Here is a 22198-nt window from a genome sequence, read left to right on the forward strand (position 1 = left end):
AAAGGAAACAGTCTGCAAAGGAGCTGTAGAAACAAAACTACAGGAAAGTTTTAACGTATTTTTCGCCCCATAAGACGCCCCCCCCCCCTCCCCCAAAGTGGGGGGAAAATGCCACTGCGTCTTATGGGGCAAATACTCATTAGTACCAGGGGACCGGGAAGCAGTGAAAGCTCTGTACTCACTGCTTCCTTGTCCTCTGCTCGGCTATAGGCAGTGCACCGCGATACATAGCCGACAGCGGGATGAAGAGGGTCGAGATGGTGAGGAGCGGTGGCATGCAGGAGAGGCAAGTGAGTTTTTATTTTAATTTATTTGCTATGGGGGGTGATAGATGGCCGACATATGGGAGGGGGGGTGATAGATGGCCGACATATGGGAGGGGGGGTGATAGATGGCCGACATATGGGAGGGGGGGGTGATAGATGGCCGACATATGGGAGGGGGGGGGTGATAGATGGCCGACATATGGGAGGGGGGGGGTGATAGATGGCCGACATATGGGAGGGGGGGGGGGTGATAGATGGCCGACATATGGGAGGGGGGGGGTGATAGATGGCCGACATATGGGAGGGGGGGGGGGTGATAGATGGCCGACATATGGGAGGGGGGGGGTGATAGATGGCCGACATATGGGAGGGGGGGGGGTGATAGATGGCCGACATATGGGAGGGGGGGGTGATAGATGGCCGACATATGGGAGGGGGGGGGTGATAGATGGCCGACATATGGGAGGGGGGGTGATAGATGGCCGACATATGGGAGGGGGGGTGATAGATGGCCGACATATGGGAGGGGGGGTGATAGATGGCCGACATATGGGAGGGGGGGTGATAGATGGCCGACATATGGGAGGGGGGGGGGGGTGATAGATGGCCGACATATGGGAGGGGGGGGTGATAGATGGCCGACATATGGGAGGGGGGGGGGTGATAGATGGCCGACATATGGGGGGGGGGGGTGATAGATGGCCGACATATGGGAGGGGGGGGGGGGTGATAGATGGCCGACATATGGGAGGGGGGGGGTGATAGATGGCCGACATATGGGAGGGGGGGGTGATAGATGGCCGACATATGGGAGGGGGGGGGGTGATAGATGGCCGACATATGGGAGGGGGGGGTGATAGATGGCCGACATATGGGAGGGGGGGGTGATAGATGGCCGACATATGGGAGGGGGGGGGTGATAGATGGCCGACATATGGGAGGGGGGGGGGTGATAGATGGCCGACATATGGGAGGGGGGGGGTGATAGATGGCCGACATATGGGAGGGGGGGTGATAGATGGCCGACATATGGGAGGGGGGGGGTGATAGATGGCCGACATATGGGAGGGGGGGTGATAGATGGCCGACATATGGGAGGGGGGGTGATAGATGGCCGACATATGGGAGGGGGGGTGATAGATGGCCGACATATGGGAGGGGGGGTGATAGATGGCCGACATATGGGAGGGGGGGTGATCTTAGGCATTTGGGGTCTGATCTGAGTGTGAAAGTAGACTTAGGGATCTCGTCAAATAGTTTAGATTCAGCCGGATAAAACCATAGACTGTTCTTATATTCTCTGGATACCCCTAGTCTCTTCTCAGGGTCGGACAATTCCTTTAAGATTATATCCCTAATGTTCTCAATAATTGGGAACACTCTGGCTCTTTTGCTCCTTAGACCCCCAAACATCTCCTCCTGAATAGAGTGAGGATTTTGAATATCATCCACCCCCATGTTGGCTCTTACAGTTTTTAGGAGATCCGACATCTCCTCAGAGGCAAAATAGAATTTTTTACTGCCCTTGGTGAGTCCTCCTCCTCCCACTGCCTGGAAGAGGAAGCATCATCATCCATGCACTCAGAATCAGAAGAGGAGGGTGGAATTATGTTTTGCCTCTTTGGAGGTAAGGGTCCCTGGTCAGATTCCGACATCTGGTATAACGAAGCCTTGACCTCCTCCTGGATCGAACCTCGTCCCTTACAGACGCACGTTCCTCCCGGAGTATATTAGAAAAGCATTCTATGCAGATCTTTTTGGGGTATCCGTCTGGTAACCTTTTAAAACATAAAATGCATTTTGCAGTTTTTTTGGTTTCTTCTGAGCCTCCTTAGATACAGGAGGCCGAGTAGGAGCGATTGAAGTTCCAGGCCTGACATCCTGAACATCAGACCACTCACACGCAGCTCGTTTTGCCGGCCGGCATTTGAAATGTTGCGCGTCGCACGCCCCCTACGTCACTGTAACGATCAGTGTGGGGGGAAAACTTCACACTAAACACAGGAGGGAAGGAGAACAGTAAATGGGCCTGGAAACTAGGGAAGAAACAGGCCACCTCCTGAACAACCCAAATCCGGGCCCTAACTACCTATCAATATGAATAGACCTTGAAGGTAGGAATATTCATATGCTGGGTACCAAAGCCCTTATACCCCTATAAGGCCCTGGAATGAGGTTGGGACCAGATACAACTCATTCCTCCCGCCCTCTTTGATCCATGTGGACCAAGCGGGTTTTGTCCCGGGGAGGGAAACACGAGACAACACCATTCGTTCTCTGGCCATCATAAATAGAGCTAGCAAAATAGGGTCCCCTCTGTCTTCTATCGATTGATGCTGAGAAAGCATTCGATCACGTAGATTGGTCCTTTCTGGGCAAGTCCCTGAGGGCGTTCGGTTTCGGCCCTGGCAGGATTGATAGAATACTTGCTCTCTACAGTGACCCTAGCGCCCAGGTTCGAGTTAACGGATTATTATCGACACCTTTCCGTATCCGTAATGGCACCAGACAGGGGTGTCCACTTTCCCCTCTGCTATACATTATGGTTATGGAATTTCTAGCCAGAGCTCTCAGAGCCAATGAGTCTATCAGGGGCCTGAGATTGGGAGAACTGGAGTCGAAGATTGCCCTTTATGCAGATGATCTCCTTATCTATTGTACAGACCCATTGGTCAGCTTTCCTAATATACTGAAGGAATTTTCGACCTTTGGAGACCTTAGCAACTTTAAAGTTAACCTTCATAAGTCAGAGGTTCTTAATATTACTCTGCTGCAAGCCCTGGTCAATACTCTGCAATCCTCATTTCCTTTCCGTTGGGCCCAAGGCCACATTGTTTACTTGGGCACGTTTATTCCCTCCAATTCAGCTGATCTCTTCCCACTACTTTACCCCCCTTATTGAGGACATCAGGAAAGATTTGCAGGCTTGGAGGGGGTTGCGCTGTCCTGGTTTGGTAGGATTCACACACTTAAAAATGAATATACTCCCACTATTCCCATACCCCTGCCAAGCGTCTTCTTCAGGACTCTTAGATCTATGTTTCTAAAATTCATCTGGGCAGGCTCTAATCCCAGGTTGGGGATGAGATTCTTGGTCCGCCATAGGTCAAGGGGAGGCACCGGGGTCCCGGACCTCCCAAAATATCATAAAGCCGCAATCCTTTCATATATTTTGGATTGGTTTCATAATGGACATTCCAAAAGGTGGATTCAATTTGAGAAGCAGGAGGTGGGGTTCCCAGTTCAGAATCTGCTCTGGATCTCTAAGTCTAAAAGACCCCCACGGCTCCCTCTATTGTGGCATTCACGCCTTGCTCATGCTTGAGCCGAAACGTGGCTTTTGCCACCATATGGGTGATTAAAAACATACTTTTTTGAAGAAACCGCTTGGGGTGCAGTCCGATTTTTTACTTTCTATAAGTGGGTAAGCACCCTTTACTATACTTGGATATTGCACCCGTCTATTTGTCATACTTTTTTAGGGTGGTGCTGCCAGTGATGAGATAGAGATTATATATATATATATATATATATATATATATATATATATATATATATATATAGCCTCGACCTGCAATCAGGGTCTGTTTTTGTTGTATCACATCTTTTCTTGGCTCTTCCTGATAAAAGAATTTGAACAACAACCCATTCCTCCCCAGATGGACGAATGGAAGTCCTTGTCTCGGGCCCAGATACAAACAACAGGGAATATAACAAACACAAAACAATAAGAAAAGACAAGACTTATCTGAAAGTATAAAACTGCCAACTCCAGAAGCACCACAGAGTACAACCGACCAACTAGTTAGAAGGCAGGAAGAAAATCTACAAACTGCACCTCCAAGAGTGAGAAGCTGCTACTTATGGGAAAGGTAGTTTACCAACAAACAACACCTGAAGCAAGGGGTGTGGCATTCACCAAAACACAGACACAATAAGATCCACAGTGGACTTGTCAATTTAACACACAAGTTGCCAGTCTCTCCGATCTCCTGGTACCTGCCACGGGAACGTCCATGACAGTCCCTTCCTGGACGCACCAGAAGTGACATCATCCAATACGCTTATGCGCAGGGTGCCCTCTCCAGCTGAAGCCACCAGGGCCAGGAGGACGACGCTACCTCGGGAGCAGGCTCCGGATCTACCAGAGCGAAGCCTCCCGTCTCTCTCCTGCCCAGCGTTGGTACTAGACTACCGGTGAGCAGGGAGCACCGCGTGTCCTGCGGTCCAAGATAAGTGCCACAGCACCCTTCTCCTCACCAGGAGATTTATATTAACAACGCCAACTTCTTTCTTCATCTCCCTTTCTCTGCCCTGTAGGGATAGTAAACACTGGTGTATGGTGGAGGGGGGGCATTTTAACCTTTCTCTGTTCCTTCCCCTACAGAGGTCAAGGGTCAATCTCCTTGTGACCGTCATGGTGATGCTATGGAAAAAGATGGTATAGTACTGCAGAGCTCTATTAAAGAAAAATGCATGTGTACTACATTAGTCACTTTGCTACGTAGACTACGGATACTGCCGCATGCTATAGTAGCATCATCATATCTGTGTGTGACCCCCGACTGCAAATTTATTCTCCATTGAAAAACAAGATCTTCCATACTACATGAAAAGTAACTTTCATTCAACTCATTAGGGTTTGGTCATAGATGTTCCAAACACTGCTATATAATAATTGACTTACTTTCATAGTGTATACATGAGAGACAGTGGTCTGCACACCTACACCAGACATACAAGCAGTATAATACCAGGATTTACACATACAACTACACAGATGAACATCTCTGAATGCAATACAGAACAGAGGAAAAATCATGGAGATTTCTACAGCTTGAGAACTTGGTGTGCCCTGTTATTTCAATATAATCTGTTCCAGCTCTTTCTAGGATATGTTTCTATTGATTGGCTGAATCATCACTTAACCACTTCCCATCTGGGCCCTTTGCCCCCTTCCTGACCAGGCCAAATTTTGCAAAACTGACATATCTCACTTTATGTGGTAATAACTTTGGAACGCCTTTATTTATCCAAGTCATTCAGAGATGGTTTTCTCGTGACACATTGTACTTCATGATAGTCATAAATTTGAGTCAAAATATTTCACCTTTATTTATGAAAAAATCCCAAATTTACCCCAAAATTTGAAAAATTCTCAATTTTCTAAATTTCAATTTCTCTGCTTTCAAAACAGAAAGTGATACCTCATAAAATATTTATTATTTAACATTTCCCATATGTCTACTTTATGTTGGCATCATTTTGGAAATGTCATTTTATTTTTTTAGGACGTTAGAAGGCTTAGAAGTTTAGAAGCAATTCTTCAAATTTGTAAGAAAATTGCCAAAACCCACTTTATAAGGACCAGTTCAGGTCTGAAGTCACTTTGTGGGGCCTACATAGTGGATACCCCCATAAATGACCCCATTGTAGAAACTACACCCCTCAAGGTATTCAAAACCGATTTTACAAACTTTGTTAACCCTTTAGGCGTTCCACAAGAATTAAAGGAAAATGGAGATCAAATTTTTAAATTTCACTTTTTTGGCAGATTTTCCATTTTAATCAATTTTTTTCTTTAACACATCGATGGTTAACAGCCAAACAAAACTCAATATTTATTACCCAGATTCTGCGGTTTACAGAAACACCCCACATGTGGTCGTAAACTGCTGTATGGGCACACGGCAGGGCGCAGAAGGAAAGGAACTCCACATGGTTTTTAGATGCCATGTCCCATTTGAAGCCCCCTGATGCACCCTTACAGTAGAAACTCCCAAGAAGTGACCCCATTTTGGAAACTAGGGGATAAGGTGCCAGTTTTATTAGTACTATTTTTGGGTACATATGATTTTTTGATCATTCATTATAACACTTTATGGGGCAAGGTGACCAAAAAATTGGTTGTTTTAGCACAGTTTCTATTTATTTATTTTTACAGCGTTCACCTGAGGGGTTCAGTCAAGTGACATTTTTATAGAGCAGATTGTTACGGACGTGGCGATACCTAATATGTATACTTTTTCTCATTTATTAAAGTTTTACACAATAATAGCATTTTTGAAACCAAAAAATTATGTTTTAATGTGTCCATGTTCTGAGAGCTATAGTTTTTTTATTTTTTGAGAGATTTTCTTACGTAGGGGCTCATTTTTTGCGGGATGAGGTGACGGTTTTATTGGTACTATTTTGTGGGACATACGCGTTTTTGATCACTTGGTGTTGCACCTTTTGTGATGCAAGGTGACAAAAATTGCTTGTTTTGACACAGTTTTTTTAATTTATTTTTTACGGTGTTCACCCGAGGGGTTAGGTCATGTGATATTTTTATAGAGCTGGTTTTTACGGACGCGGCAATACTAAATATGTCTATTTTATTTTATTTTTTCTATTTTTTTTATTCCTTACTTGGGATTTTTTTTTTACATGTGAACCTTTTTTTTATTTTATTTTTTCAACACTTTATTTTATTTTTATTTTATTTTACACTTTTCGTCCCCCATAAGGTCATACAAGACCTCTGGGGGACATTTACTTCACTTTTTTTTTTTTCACTGTTGATTTCTCCTGTAACTGGGGCTGACATAGTAGCCCCAGTTACAGTGGAAATGCACCCCTATAGAGGCTGTACAGCAGCAATCCTGCGCTGTACAGCCTCACAGCAGGGCTGATCGAGGTCTCTGAGAGACCTCACACAGCCCCTGCACTCTCCGGTCCCGGCGGTCACATGACCGCCGGCCCCGGAACAGGAAGGGCACAGCGCTTCCTGCTCTGCAGACACAGCGCTCGGTGAGCGCTGTGTCTGCAGCGATCGTGAAGGCAGGGACACCTGGGCACTGTCCCTGCCTTATCTCTGGGTTGCCCTGCTGTCACTGACAGCGGGCAACCCGATCAGCAGCTGCACGATTAGCGTGCAGCTGCTATTTCTGACAGGACGTTTTAAAACGTGCTGTCAGAAATAGACGTCCACCCATAGGACGTTTATATCCTATGGGCGGACGTGAGGCGGTTAAAGGACATATCCTCATTTTCACCCAGGCAGCCCCCCTGAATTGAGCATGGAAGCAAAGGCATTTTCCGGTGTTCCGATGACGAACCGGGCTCTCCATAGGGCTGCCAGGCGGAGGCTTCCGACTAGCAGTGAGCCCGGTGATGTCACCGGCACTGATGGGCAGGCTTTAGCGCTGCCCTAGCCTGTAAAACGGCTAGGGCAGCACTAAAGCCGGCCCATCAGAGCCAGTGACGTCACCGAACACACTGCCGGTCGAAAGCCTCCACCCAGCAGTGTGTTATTGTAAATAAAAGAGTCCTTGCCCTGCGTGATCCAGCGCAGGCCAAGGGAGCCGAGGCCAACATCAGGGGGCGCTGCCTGGGTGAAATTATGGGTACGTCCGGGTTCAGCTCTGAACTCGGACAACCCCTTTAAAGGGAATCTGTTATTTCCGAAACAGCCTCCAAACTAGAGTAGGAGCTGTATAGTGTAAGTGATGCCGAGTCTGGTTATGTAATTTTTATTTTCATACTCACTTGCATTGTAACGCTGTGCTCCGACAAACCAGCAGTAAAATGCATTGAGAGGACGCACATAATGGAGAGGACTCAGAGGAGTCCTATAAACGCATTTTACTGCTGGTTTGTCAGAGCACAGCGTCAGAATGCAAGAGAGAGTATGAAAATAAAAATTACATAACCAGACCAGGGCTCCAGATGGCGACCAAAATGGTCGCCAATGTGACTTACAATTGCAAAATGGCGACAAGACCCTCTGTCTCTCTAAGAAGAAAGGGCTTTCATGCAAACACACGCGAGTTGCACCGACATGGCACGCGCTGCTCTCAGCGCGCGCCATGATCTCCTCAGCAGCACAGGGAAGAAGGAGGCATTCCCTCCCCCTGTGCCGCTGCCACCAATGGATTGATAGCAGGGAGGAGGAGGGGAGGGGCTGTGGCCACTGCGCCACTAATGAATATAGTTTATGCCTGAATACAAACGCAGGCTGCGGGTGCCGGCCATATCCCATACCCGGCACCCAGCCTCTATGACTGCGCGCTGCGATCTGCCGCAAATAACCCCTCAGGTGCCACACCTGAAGGGGTTAATTGCAGAGGATCGCAGCACGCAGTCAGAGGCTGGGTGCCGGATATGGCCGGCACCAGCAGACTGCGTTTGTATTCAGGCATAAACTATATTCATTTGTGGCGCAGTGGCTACAGCCCCTCCCCTCCTCCTCCCTGCTATCAGTCCATTGGTGGCAACGGCACAGGGGGGAGGGACTTAAACTATATGCACTTAAATTAATGTGTTAATTATATTGATTGGTGGCACAGTGCGCCCCCAATCCCCCCAATATTATAACTATTACAATCATTGGTAGCGCAGTGGCCCCCCCCCATTGTTATATTCATTGGTGGCAGTGGCCACAGGGTCCCCTCCTCGTCATTGGTGGTGCAGTGGCAGCTTCTAATTGGAGCCCCGCCATTACCATGGCAGCCAGGGTGCTACTGAAGCCCTGGCTGCCATGGTAAGCTCCCTGCTGCTGTGTGTACTATGCACAGAGCAGCAGGGAAAGTGTAAGGTCCTATTCACCCTAATAGAGCTCTATTGGGGTGAATAGGACAAGGGATTAAAAGATCCCAGGTTCTAGTCCGTGTTGCATATCGCCACGCCCGAAAAAATGCGAACTATTAAAATATCTCCTATGCGGTGAACGCCCTAGCAGAAAAAAAACAAAAATAAAAAAAAACGCTTTTTTTTTTCACGTGGTATCTAGTATCGCAATCGAATCAAAATTTTGACAGCCCTAGGTAAGACAAGTCTTTTTTTTTATTATACCATAATTATATGTATTTTAAATTTGGCGACTAAATTTTTCAGGTTAGGAGCCAACGGCTTCTTGATATTTTTTTAGTCTGGAGCGCTGCAGACTCAGCATCACTTACACTATACAGCGCCTACTCTAGTTTGGAGGCTGTTTTGGAAATGACAGATTTCCTTTAAAGGGAACGTGTCACCGGGATTTTATGTATAGAGCTGAGGACATGGGTTGCTAGATGGCTGCTAGCACATCCACAGTACCCAGTCCCCATAGCTCTGTGTGCTTTTATTGTGTAATAAAACTGATTCTATACATATGCAAATTAACCTGAGATGAGTCCTGTATGTGAGATGAGTCAGGGACAGGACACATCTCAGGTTAATTTGCATATGTATCGAATCTGTTTTTTTACACAATAAAAGCACACAGAGCTATGGGGACTGGGTATTGCGGATGCTACAGTGACCATGTCCTCAGCTCTATACCCACTATCCCGGTGACAGGTTTCCTTTAAGCCTGCAAGAGACCTTTGGCCAGAAGAGTAAACCAGACTTTGGAAGAACAGCTCCATCCACAGGTAACCAGCAGTGGCTACCATATGTCTTCTACCCCGCCATGAATAACTAAGATACTCCACAAGGAACTTACTGGTGGTCTATTCTGAGGAAACATCTTCTCGGGAGGTAGGACTTGTCTCAGACTGAAATAAGGACCTCTCCTACAAAAGAAAAGAACATACATTCAGCTGAGGAGTCACATGGGCAGGTGTGCAAACGCCCTGGAGGGACAACATGTGGTAGAAGGACTGCCATGACAGATTTAGGCTACGCTCACATTGTGTTTTGGACTCATATAGAAAATAAATAAACCCCCTGACATGCTGAGACTGTAGCAGACGGCCAGCAGTGCCACACATCACCCATAAACTATAACGATATCTGTATGACAGATACATGTAAGGTAGGGATTGTGTATTACAAGCAGAGATCATCATAAAAAGGGTTTTTTTTAATCACAAGTATCATCTTGTAAGGTAGGGATCATGTTACTACATGTAAGATAGGGATTGTGTATCACCATGTTATATAGGGATTGTATACTATAAGTACAGCTTCATCATGTAAAGGTAGGGATCGTGTATAACAAGCAAATTATTAGGGTCATTTAGCAAACTGGTGTAAAGGAAAACTGGCCTAGTGGCCCATAGCAACCAATCAGATTCCACCTTTCAGACTGTTCAGGAGACAGCCCCTTTGGAAAATGAAATGTGGAATCTGATTGGTTGCTATGGGCAACTAAGCCAGTTTTCCTTTACAACAGTTTGATAAATGACCCCATATGTGTTACAAGCAGAGTATTCTCATTTAATGTAGGGATTGTGTATTACAAGCAAAGCATCACACAAAGTATGACGACGTAATGTGGGAGTCAGGTATTATAAGCTAAGCTTCATGATGGATGAGAGAAATTAGCAGAATACCATCATATAAGGGGAGGTCCAGTTTAATTCTGTAATAACGTAGTGTTGTGTGAGGTAGGGACCAGACATCATACCATGCGCAATATAGAGGAGGTAGGGACCAGACATCATACCATGCGCAATATAGAGGAGGTAGGGACCAGACATCATACCATGCGCAATATAGAGGAGGTAGGGACCAGACATCATACCATGCGCAATATAGAGGAGGTAGGGACCAGACATCATACCATGCGCAATATAGAGGAGGTAGGGACCAGACATCATACCATGCGCAATATAGAGGAGGTAGGGACCAGACATCATACCATGCGCAATATAGAGGAGGTAGGGACCAGACATCATACCATGCGCAATATAGAGGAGGTAGGGACCAGACATCATACCATGCGCAATATAGAGGAGGTAGGGACCAGACATCATACCATGCGCAATATAGAGGAGGTAGGGACCAGACATCATACCATGCGCAATATAGAGGAGGTAGGGACCAGACATCATACCATGCGCAATATAGAGGAGGTAGGGACCAGACATCATACCATGCGCAATATAGAGGAGGTAGGGACCAGACATCATACCATGCGCAATATAGAGGAGGTAGGGATCAGACAATACACCATGCGTAATATAGATAAGGTAGGGATCAGACAATACACCATGCGTAATATAGATGAGGTAGGGATCAGACAATATACCATGTGAAATATAGATGAGGTAGGGATCAGACATTATACCATGTGTAATATAGATGAGGTAGGGATCAGAATATACCATGTGTAATATAGATGAGGTAGGGATCAGAATATACCATGTGTAATATATAAGGTAGGGATCAGACAATATACCATGTGTAATATACACTGCGTGCAGAATTATTAGGCAAATGAGTATTTTGACCACATCATCCTCTTTATGCATGTTGTCTTACTCCAAGCTGTATAGGCTCGAAAGCCTACTACCAATTAAGCATATTAGGTGATGTGCATCTCTGTAATGAGAAGGGGTGTGGTCTAATGACATCAACACCCTATATTAGGTGTGCATAATTATTAGGCAACTTCCTTTCCTTTGGCAAAATGGGTCAAAAGAAGGACTTGACAGGCTCAGAAAAGTCAAAAATAGTGAGATATCTTGCAGAGGGATGCAGCACTCTTAAAATTGCAAAGCTTCTGAAGCGTGATCATCGAACAATCAAGCGTTTCATTCAAAATAGTCAACAGGGTCGCAAGAAGCGTGTGGAAAAACCAAGGCGCAAAATAACTGCCCATGAACTGAGAAAAGTCAAGCGTGCAGCTGCCAAGATGCCACTTGCCACCAGTTTGGCCATATTTCAGAGCTGCAACATCACTGGAGTGCCCAAAAGCACAAGGTGTGCAATACTCAGAGACATGGCCAAGGTAAGAAAGGCTGAAAGACGACCACCACTGAACAAGACACACAAGCTGAAACGTCAAGACTGGGCCAAGAAATATCTCAAGACTGATTTTTCTAAGGTTTTATGGACTGATGAAATGAGAGTGAGTCTTGATGGGCCAGATGGATGGGCCCGTGGCTGGATTGGTAAAGGGCAGAGAGCTCCAGTCCGACTCAGACGCCAGCAAGGTGGAGGTGGAGTACTGGTTTGGGCTGGTATCATCAAAGATGAGCTTGTGGGGCCTTTTCGGGTTGAGGATGGAGTCAAGCTCAACTCCCAGTCCTACTGCCAGTTTCTGGAAGACACCTTCTTCAAGCAGTGGTACAGGAAGAAGTCTGCATCCTTCAAGAAAAACATGATTTTCATGCAGGACAATGCTCCATCACACGCGTCCAAGTACTCCACAGCGTGGCTGGCAAGAAAGGGTATAAAAGAAGAAAATCTAATGACATGGCCTCCTTATTCACCTGATCTGAACCCCATTGAGAACCTGTGGTCCATCATCAAATGTGAGATTTACAAGGAGGGAAAACAGTACACCTCTCTGAACAGTGTCTGGGAGGCTGTGGTTGCTGCTGCACGCAATGTTGATGGTGAACAGATCAAAACACTGACAGAATCCATGGACGGCAGGCTTTTGAGTGTCCTTGCAAAGAAAGGTGGCTATATTGGTCACCGATTTGTTTTTGTTTTGTTTTTGAATGTCAGAAATGTATATTTGTGAATGTTGAGATGTTATATTGGTTTCACTGGTAAAAATAAATAATTGAAATGGGTATATATTTGTTTTTTGTTAAGTTGCCTAATAATTATGCACAGTAATAGTCAGCTGCACACACAGATATCCCCCTAAAATAGCTAAAACTAAAAACAAACTAAAAACTACTTCCAAAAATATTCAGCTTTGATATTAATGAGTTTTTTGGGTTCATTGAGAACATGGTTGTTGTTCAATAATAAAATTAATCCTCAAAAATACAACTTGCCTAATAATTCTGCACTCCCTGTATAAGGTAGGGGTCAGACAATATACCATGTGTAATATAGATGAGGTAGGGATCAGACAATATACCATGTGTAATATAGATGAGGTAGGGATCAGACAATATACCATGTGTAATATAGATGAGGTAGGGATCAGACAATATACCATGTGTAATATATATATGAGGTAGGGATCAGACATTATACCATGTGTAATATATATATATGAGGTAGGGATCAGACAATATACCATGTGTAATATATATATATATATATATATATATATATAGATGAGGTAGGGATCAGACAATATACCATGTGTAATATAGATGAGGTAGGGATCAGACAATATACCATGTGTAATATAGATGAGGTAGGGATCAGACAATATACCATGTGTAATATAGATGAGGTAGGGATCAGACAATATACCATGTGTACTATAGATGAGGTAGGGATCAGACAATATACCATGTGTACTATAGATGAGGTAGGGATCAGACAATATACCATGTGTACTATAGATGAGGTAGGGATCAGACAATATACCATGTGTACTATAGATGAGGTAGGGATCAGACAATATACCATGTGTACTATAGATGAGGTAGGGATCAGACAATATACCATGTGTACTATAGATGAGGTAGGGATCAGACAATATACCATGTGTACTATAGATGAGGTAGGGATCAGACAATATACCATGTGTACTATAGATGAGGTAGGGATCAGACAATATACCATGTGTACTATAGATGAGGTAGGGATCAGACAATATACCATGTGTACTATAGATGAGGTAGGGATCAGACAATATACCATGTGTACTATAGATGAGGTAGGGATCAGACAATATACCATGTGTACTATAGATGAGGTAGGGATCAGACAATATACCATGTGTACTATAGATGAGGTAGGGATCAGACAATATACCATGTGTACTATAGATGAGGTAGGGATCAGACAATATACCATGTGTACTATAGATGAGGTAGGGATCAGACAATATACCATGTGTACTATAGATGAGGTAGGGATCAGACAATATACCATGTGTACTATAGATGAGGTAGGGATCAGACAATATACCATGTGTACTATAGATGAGGTAGGGATCAGACAATATACCATGTGTACTATAGATGAGGTAGGGATCAGACAATATACCATGTGTACTATAGATGAGGTAGGGATCAGACAATATACCATGTGTACTATAGATGAGGTAGGGATCAGACGATATACCATGTGTACTATAGATGAGGTAGGGATCAGACAATATACCATGTGTAATATAGATGAGGTAGGGATCAGACAATATACCATGTGTAATATAGATGAGGTAGGGATCAGACAATATACCATGTGTAATATAGATGAGGTAGGGATCAGACAATATACCATGTGTAATATAGATGAGGTAGGGATCAGACAATATACCATGTGTAATATAGATGAGGTAGGGATCAGACAATATACCATGTGTAATATAGATGAGGTAGGGATCAGACAATATACCATGTGTAATATAGATGAGGTAGGGATCAGACAATATACCATGTGTAATATAGATGAGGTAGGGATCAGACAATATACCATGTGTAATATAGATGAGGTAGGGATCAGACAATATACCATGTGTAATATATATATGAGGTAGGGATCAGACAATATACCATGTGTAATATATATATGAGGTAGGGATCAGACATTATACCATGTGTAATATATATATGAGGTAGGGATCAGACATTATACCATGTGGAATATAGATGAGGTAGGGATCAGACAATATACCATGTGTACTATAGATGAGGTAGGGATCAGACAATATACCATGTGTACTATAGATGAGGTAGGGATCAGACAATATACCATGTGTACTATAGATGAGGTAGGGATCAGACAATATACCATGTGTACTATAGATGAGGTAGGGATCAGACAATATACCATGTGTACTATAGATGAGGTAGGGATCAGACAATATACCATGTGTACTATAGATGAGGTAGGGATCAGACAATATACCATGTGTACTATAGATGAGGTAGGGATCAGACAATATACCATGTGTACTATAGATGAGGTAGGGATCAGACAATATACCATGTGTACTATAGATGAGGTAGGGATCAGACAATATACCATGTGTACTATAGATGAGGTAGGGATCAGACAATATACCATGTGTACTATAGATGAGGTAGGGATCAGACAATATACCATGTGTACTATAGATGAGGTAGGGATCAGACAATATACCATGTGTACTATAGATGAGGTAGGGATCAGACAATATACCATGTGTAATATAGATGAGGTAGGGATCAGACAATATACCATGTGTAATATAGATGAGGTAGGGATCAGACAATATACCATGTGTAATATAGATGAGGTAGGGATCAGACAATATACCATGTGTAATATAGATGAGGTAGGGATCAGACAATATACCATGTGTAATATAGATGAGGTAGGGATCAGACAATATACCATGTGTAATATAGATGAGGTAGGGATCAGACAATATACCATGTGTAATATAGATGAGGTAGGGATCAGACAATATACCATGTGTAATATAGATGAGGTAGGGATCAGACAATATACCATGTGGAATATAGATGAGGTAGGGATCAGACAATATACCATGTGTACTATAGATGAGGTAGGGATCAGACAATATACCATGTGTACTATAGATGAGGTAGGGTTAAGACAATATACCATGTGTACTATAGATGAGGTAGGGATCAGACAATATACCATGTGTACTATAGATGAGGTAGGGATCAGACAATATACCATGTGTACTATAGATGAGGTAGGGATCAGACAATATACCATGTGTACTATAGATGAGGTAGGGATCAGACAATATACCATGTGTACTATAGATGAGGTAGGGATCAGACAATATACCATGTGTACTATAGATGAGGTAGGGATCAGACAATATACCATGTGTACTATAGATGAGGTAGGGATCAGACAATATACCATGTGTACTATAGATGAGGTAGGGATCAGACAATATACCATGTGTACTATAGATGAGGTAGGGATCAGACAATATACCATGTGTACTATAGATGAGGTAGGGATCAGACAATATACCATGTGTACTATAGATGAGGTAGGGATCAGACAATATACCATGTGTACTATAGATGAGGTAGGGATCAGACGATATACCATGTGTACTATAGATGAGGTAGGGATCAGACAATATACCATGTGTACTATAGATGAGGTAGGGATCAGACAATATACCATGTGTACTATAGATGAGGTAGGGATCAGACAATATACCATGTGTACTATAGATGAGGTAGGGATCAGACAATATACCATGTGTACTATAGATGAGGTAGGGATCAGACAATATACCATGTGTACTATAGATGAGGTAGGGATCAGACAATATACCATGTGTACTATAGATGAGGTAGGGATCAGACAATATACCATGTGTACTATAGATGAGGTAGGGATCAGACAATATACCATGTGTACTATAGATGAGGTAGGGATCAGACAATATACCATGTGTACTATAGATGAGGTAGGGATCAGACAATATACCATGTGTACTATAGATGAGGTAGGGATCAGACAATATACCATGTGTACTATAGATGAGGTAGGGATCAGACAATATACCATGTGTACTATAGATGAGGTAGGGATCAGACAATATACCATGTGTACTATAGATGAGGTAGGGATCAGAATATACCATGTGTACTATAGATGAGGTAGGGATCAGACAATATACCATGTGGAATATATAAGGTAGGGATCAGACAATACAAGCCGATTATTAGGGTCGCACATGAAGTTAGCGCCCGGGAGCCGCTCAGCAGTGCCGTCTGCCATCACACACAGGTAGCTCACACCCGGTGCAGCCCCGCCAGACGCCCCCACATAGGGCTCCATGCAGCGGATACGTCCTCTCCCGCTGTGGCCTCCCAGTGTTTACTGTGGCCTTCTTCCCACGTCTTCTCGAGCCACCCCCGACGGCTTCTGTCCTGATGCCTCCAGACACCCCCACACTGAGCCTACCTCACTCCTCTCCCCAAATTACCTCTCATCCTATTCCCTGCGTCCTCCTCTCCAGCAGATCCCTCCCTCGACCACCACAGGCCTTTCCATATGTATCCCAGCCACACACTAAGACCGAACACCCGCCCCCACATGTTCCCCGCTCTCACCGGGCCCCGAGGTAGGAGGAGCCGGCGTCCGGTCGGGCCCAGTCTCCCGGTGCTCGGTGCAGCCCCTCCCTCCAGCTCAATCAGCAGCCGCCAGCTCCACGTGGGTCCGGGCTCCTGCAAAGCTGCCCAAGCCACCTCCAACCAATCACAGCTTCTCTCACCCCACGTGGGCCTCGCTTGTTTTTCTCCAATTGGCTGATTGTAACGAAGCTGCCAATCACGCAAGCTACAGACTCTTAGATGTTTAACCCTTGCGTCTCCACTCCATATCGAATGGTAGCTGGTCTTAACCCCTTACTGTTCTCGACCCTGCCGCTGCAAGGGAGAATTTCCTGGAAACTGACATGGAAGGAGAACTATTTTGTCATCAACACCATGTGACCAGTGCTGGAGCAGGCTACACCTTAAAGGAGAACTCTGTGTATGGAGTCATTAGCAGTCAGTTCTCATAATTGTGTATAATTGGTACTGAATCATCATTAGACACTGTGTGAGGATGGACGAGGTAGCAGAATGGAGGGATCAGCAGTATGGAAGTCCTCTGATGACCTCCCCCACCACACATGAATGCTGACAGTTTCCTTCCCTGTGTAAATAAAGGGACAGAACTAATCAGAGTATCCCCCATAAACCTGTTATCTATCAGTGCTGACCCCGATTCCAGCTGTGACAGATGTATGATGGATCACAGCTAAAGTATACCATACTGCAGCTAGGAGGGGGAGGGGAGCACACCATTCATACATGACCCCTGTGCCTTCACCTCCATCTATCTATCTATCTATCTATCTATCTATCTATCTATCTATCTATCTTCTATCTATTTCCTATCTATCTATTATCTATCTATCTATTTCCTATCTATCTATCTATCTATTTCCTATCTATCTATCTATCTATTTCCTATCTATCATCTATCTATCTATCTATTTCCTATCTATCTATCTATCTATCTATCTATCTATCTATCTATCTATCATCTATCTATCATCTATCTATCTATCTATCTATCTATCTATCTATCTATCTATCATCTATCTATCTATGGTCTATCTATCTATCTATCTATCTATCTATCTATCATCTATCTATCATCTATCTATCTATCTATCTATCTATCTATCATCTATCTATCATCTATCTATCTATCTATCTATCTATCTATCTATCTATCTATCTATCTATCTTCTATCTATTTCCTATCTATCTATTATCTATCTATCTATTTCCTATCTATCTATCTATCTATTTCCTATCTATCTATCTATCTATCTATCTATCTATCTATCTATCTATCTATCATCTATCTATCATCTATCTATCTATCTATCTATCTATCTATCTATCTATCTATCTATCATCTATCTATCTATGGTCTATCTATCTATCTATCTATCTATCTATCTATCTATCTATCATCTATCTATCATCTATCTATCTATCTATCTATCTATCTATCTATCATCTATCTATCATCTATCTATCTATCTATCTATCTATCTATCAATCTATGGTCTATCTATCTATCTATCTATCTATCTATCTATCATCTATCTATCATCTATCTATCTATGGTCTATCTATCTATCTATCTATCATCTATCTATCATCTATCTATCTATCATCTATCTATCATCTATCTATCTATCTATCTATCTATCTATCTATCTATCATCTATCTATCATCTATCTATCTATGGTCTATCTATCTATCTATCTATCTATCTATCTATCTATCTATCTATCTATCATCTATCTATCATCTATCTATCTATCTATCATCTATCTATCATCTATCTATCTATCTATCTATCTATCTATCTATCAATCTATGGTCTATCTATCTATCTATCTATCTATCTATCTATCATCTATCTATCTATCTATCATCTATCTATATATCTATCTATCTATCTATCAATCTATGGTCTATCTATCTATCTATCTATCTATCTATCTATTTATCTATCTATCTATCTATCTATCTATCTATCTCCTATCTATCTATCTATCTATCTATCTTCTATCTATCTATCTATCTATCTATCTATCTATCTATCTATCTATCTATTATCTATCTATCTATCTATCATCTATCTATCTATTATCTATCTATCTATCTATCATCTATCTATTTCCTATCTATCTATCTATCTATCTATCTATCTATCTATCTATCATCTATCTATATATCTATCTATCAATCTATCTATCTATCTCCTATCTATCTATCTATCTATTATCTATCTATCTATCTATCTATCTATCTATATATCTATCTATCTATCTATCTATCTATCTATCTATCATCTATCTATCTATTATCTATCTATCTATCATCTATCTATCTATGGTCTATCTATCTATCTATCATCTATCTATCTATTATCTATCTATCATCTATCTATCTATCTCATATCTATCATCTATCTATCTATCTATCTATCTATCTATCTATCTATCTATCTAGCTCTAATATCTATCTATCTATCTATCTATCTATCTATCTATCTATCTATCTCATATCTATATGTATCTATTATCTATCTATCTAATATCTATATCTATCTCTCTATCTATCTCATATCTATATGTATCTATTATCTATCTATCTATCTAGCTCTAATATCTATCTATCTCATATCTATATGTATCTATTATCTATCTATCTATCTATCTCATATCTATCTATCTATATCTATCTATCTAATATCTATATCTATCTATTTATCTATCTATCTCATATCTATCTATCTATCTATCTATCTATCTATCTCATACCTATATATCTATTATCTATCTCTCATGTATCTATCTATCTATCTATCTCATATCTATCTATCTATTGTGACACAGTGAGGGGTATGGTCTGGGAAAACAGGTATTTTCCTTCTAGCATGTGCTGCTGGGCTGATTTCCAGCCAGATGGGGTCAGACACCGGACTGGATTTTAAGTGCCGGTCCGGGTTTTGACAGCCCCTAACTGTCCTTAAAAGACAGCTGGGCACGCTGGGAAACAGGCCCCCTAAAGCCTGCTGTGGACCGCTGGGGATAAAACAGCCAACAAGGTGATTTCTGCTATGTGGACTTTCCATTGTGTGTGAACTAACACCAAGACTACAAAATGACGTTTTGTTTTTGCCTTATCTGTGAATAAACACGGAAGTTTGATTTAAGAACTGGTAATTTGCCTCTGTACTGCGTCCGCACACCCTGTCTACCAGAGTGAATCTCCACAATTGGTGGAGGATGCGGGCACGATCAGTGAGGCTGGCGTAAACGCTGAAATATTTTTGTTTTCGGTCACGGCTGGATGTCCTGGATTAAACCAGCTAAATTCAAACCTGTGTCACGTGACAAAATGGAGGCTGGAATGAAAGCTCTTGTGGAGGCTAACCAACACCAGCAAGAAACAAACCAGCTGCTGTTACAACAAGTGATGGCTTTACAGACGGCAGGAGCGTCCCAGAGTGTCCATGATGTCCAGAAAGCGGTCCATACGGCGATCCCCAAGATGACACCCTCAGATCACATCGAAACCTACCTGGCGATGTACGAGAAGGTGGTCACAAGGGAGAATCTACCCCGAGATCAGTGGGCTGAGGTCATCACTCCGTTCCTGGCATCCGATTCCCAGCGGGTGTATTTGGACTTGCCGGACGATCAAGCGGCCGACTACCAGAAAGTCAAGGGTGAGATTCTGGCAAGACGGGGTGAATGTGTTGGTCCGGGCCCAGCGGGTGCATCATTGGGGGTTCAACCCGGCTGAGCCCATGAGACCCCAGTCTTATAACTTACTTCACCTCTTGAAAAAGTAGCTACAGTCTGACGTGCTGAACCCCATGCTATGCTGGATCGTCTGTTAGCTGATCGGTTCTGGAGGGCTTTGCCATACCCTCTCCAGCACTGGATTGGTCAGTTGTCTCCTGGCAATGCCCTTGAGATGGTGGACCTGGTGGAACGCTATGAGGCTACCAGGAATCTAAAGGGGGGTTCTTTTGGGAGGGGCCAGTCAATCCCCGGAAATCTTCACCACATGCCCAGAGGTTTGAGCAGATAAAACCAGCCCAGGATGTACCCACGGCAGACCAGGCTCAGATAGTCTGCTGGCGATGTAAGGGCTGACTATCCCCATCGGGTTAAGCCCATGGACACTAATTATGGCTACCGTTAGTTGCTATATGCCAGGAAGCTATGTGCAACAGGTACGCCAGAAACTCTAAATCACTTGTACCAGGTGGAAGTGGCAGACACTCCAGCAGAGGCCCTAGTAAGGGCTCCCCTGGTATGGTCCACTAAGTATACTGGCCAGAAAGTCGGGGTCATGTGCATTCATGTGGACTTAAAAGACTATCCCACCGCCCTGGTTTTTCTAACCACGGGGGCCAGCAGGTGGACTCACGAAGTGGCAGTTGCCACAAACTTACACTACGAACTTATAATCGGGAGAGACTTCCTGGGTTTCCTGGCACTGTGGCCTGCTACAAATGTGACTGATACCCATGAGACAGGGGTAACCCCAGCAGAGTGGCCTTGCTCTGGGGGGAGGCCAGAACCCTAGGAATCCGAGACCAAAAGGCCAGCTGTAGGGGTGACCGCCACTTCGGTGGAAGAGGGGGACACAACCCCACTGAGTGTAATGGTACCTCTCCCGATTATCGAGGTACTGTTTGAGCGAATCGCTATGGACCTCGTAGGCCCAGTACCGAAGTCCGCTAGAGGACACCAACACATCTTGGTAATCCTAGACTACGCCACTCGGTACCCAGAGGCAGTGCCACTGCGACATACATCGGCTAAACTTATAGCTAAGGAGCTAATGGAGATGTTCTCCCGAGTGCGGCTACCTAAAGAGGTTCTGACTGACCTGAGGACCCCTTTTATGTCCAAGGTCATGAGGGAACTCTGTAAGTTGCTGCATATTAAACAGTTTTGGACGTCCGTGTACCATCCGCAAACGGACGGTCTGTTAGAGAGGTTTAACAAAACATTAAAAAACATGTTAAA

The 22198-nt window shown here is 43.5% G+C and overlaps 1 protein-coding gene across 3 annotated transcripts in view; it reads right to left on the minus strand.

Moving 5' to 3' along the window:
- The window catches only part of LOC120989418 (transducin-like enhancer protein 1), a 75528-nt gene extending 58187 nt beyond the window's left edge, over window positions 1-17341 (minus strand). Inside the window, exons 1-2 of one of the 3 annotated variants that reach the window (XM_040417502.1) lie at window positions 17192-17341; window positions 9733-9802 (exon numbers count right to left, since the gene is read on the minus strand). In XM_040417502.1, the coding sequence (XP_040273436.1) occupies window positions 9733-9756 (24 nt within the window). In that variant the 5' untranslated portion in view covers window positions 9757-9802; window positions 17192-17341. Of the gene's footprint in view, window positions 1-9732; window positions 9803-16812; window positions 17003-17064 lie in introns of those variants that run through there. The other 2 variants (XM_040417503.1, XM_040417500.1) reach the window with 2 other exon arrangements.
- Between the last annotated feature and the right edge of the window lie 4857 nt (window positions 17342-22198).

Source organism: Bufo bufo, chromosome 2, assembly GCF_905171765.1.
Source record: "Bufo bufo chromosome 2, aBufBuf1.1, whole genome shotgun sequence".
Taxonomy (NCBI): Eukaryota; Metazoa; Chordata; class Amphibia; order Anura; family Bufonidae; genus Bufo; species Bufo bufo.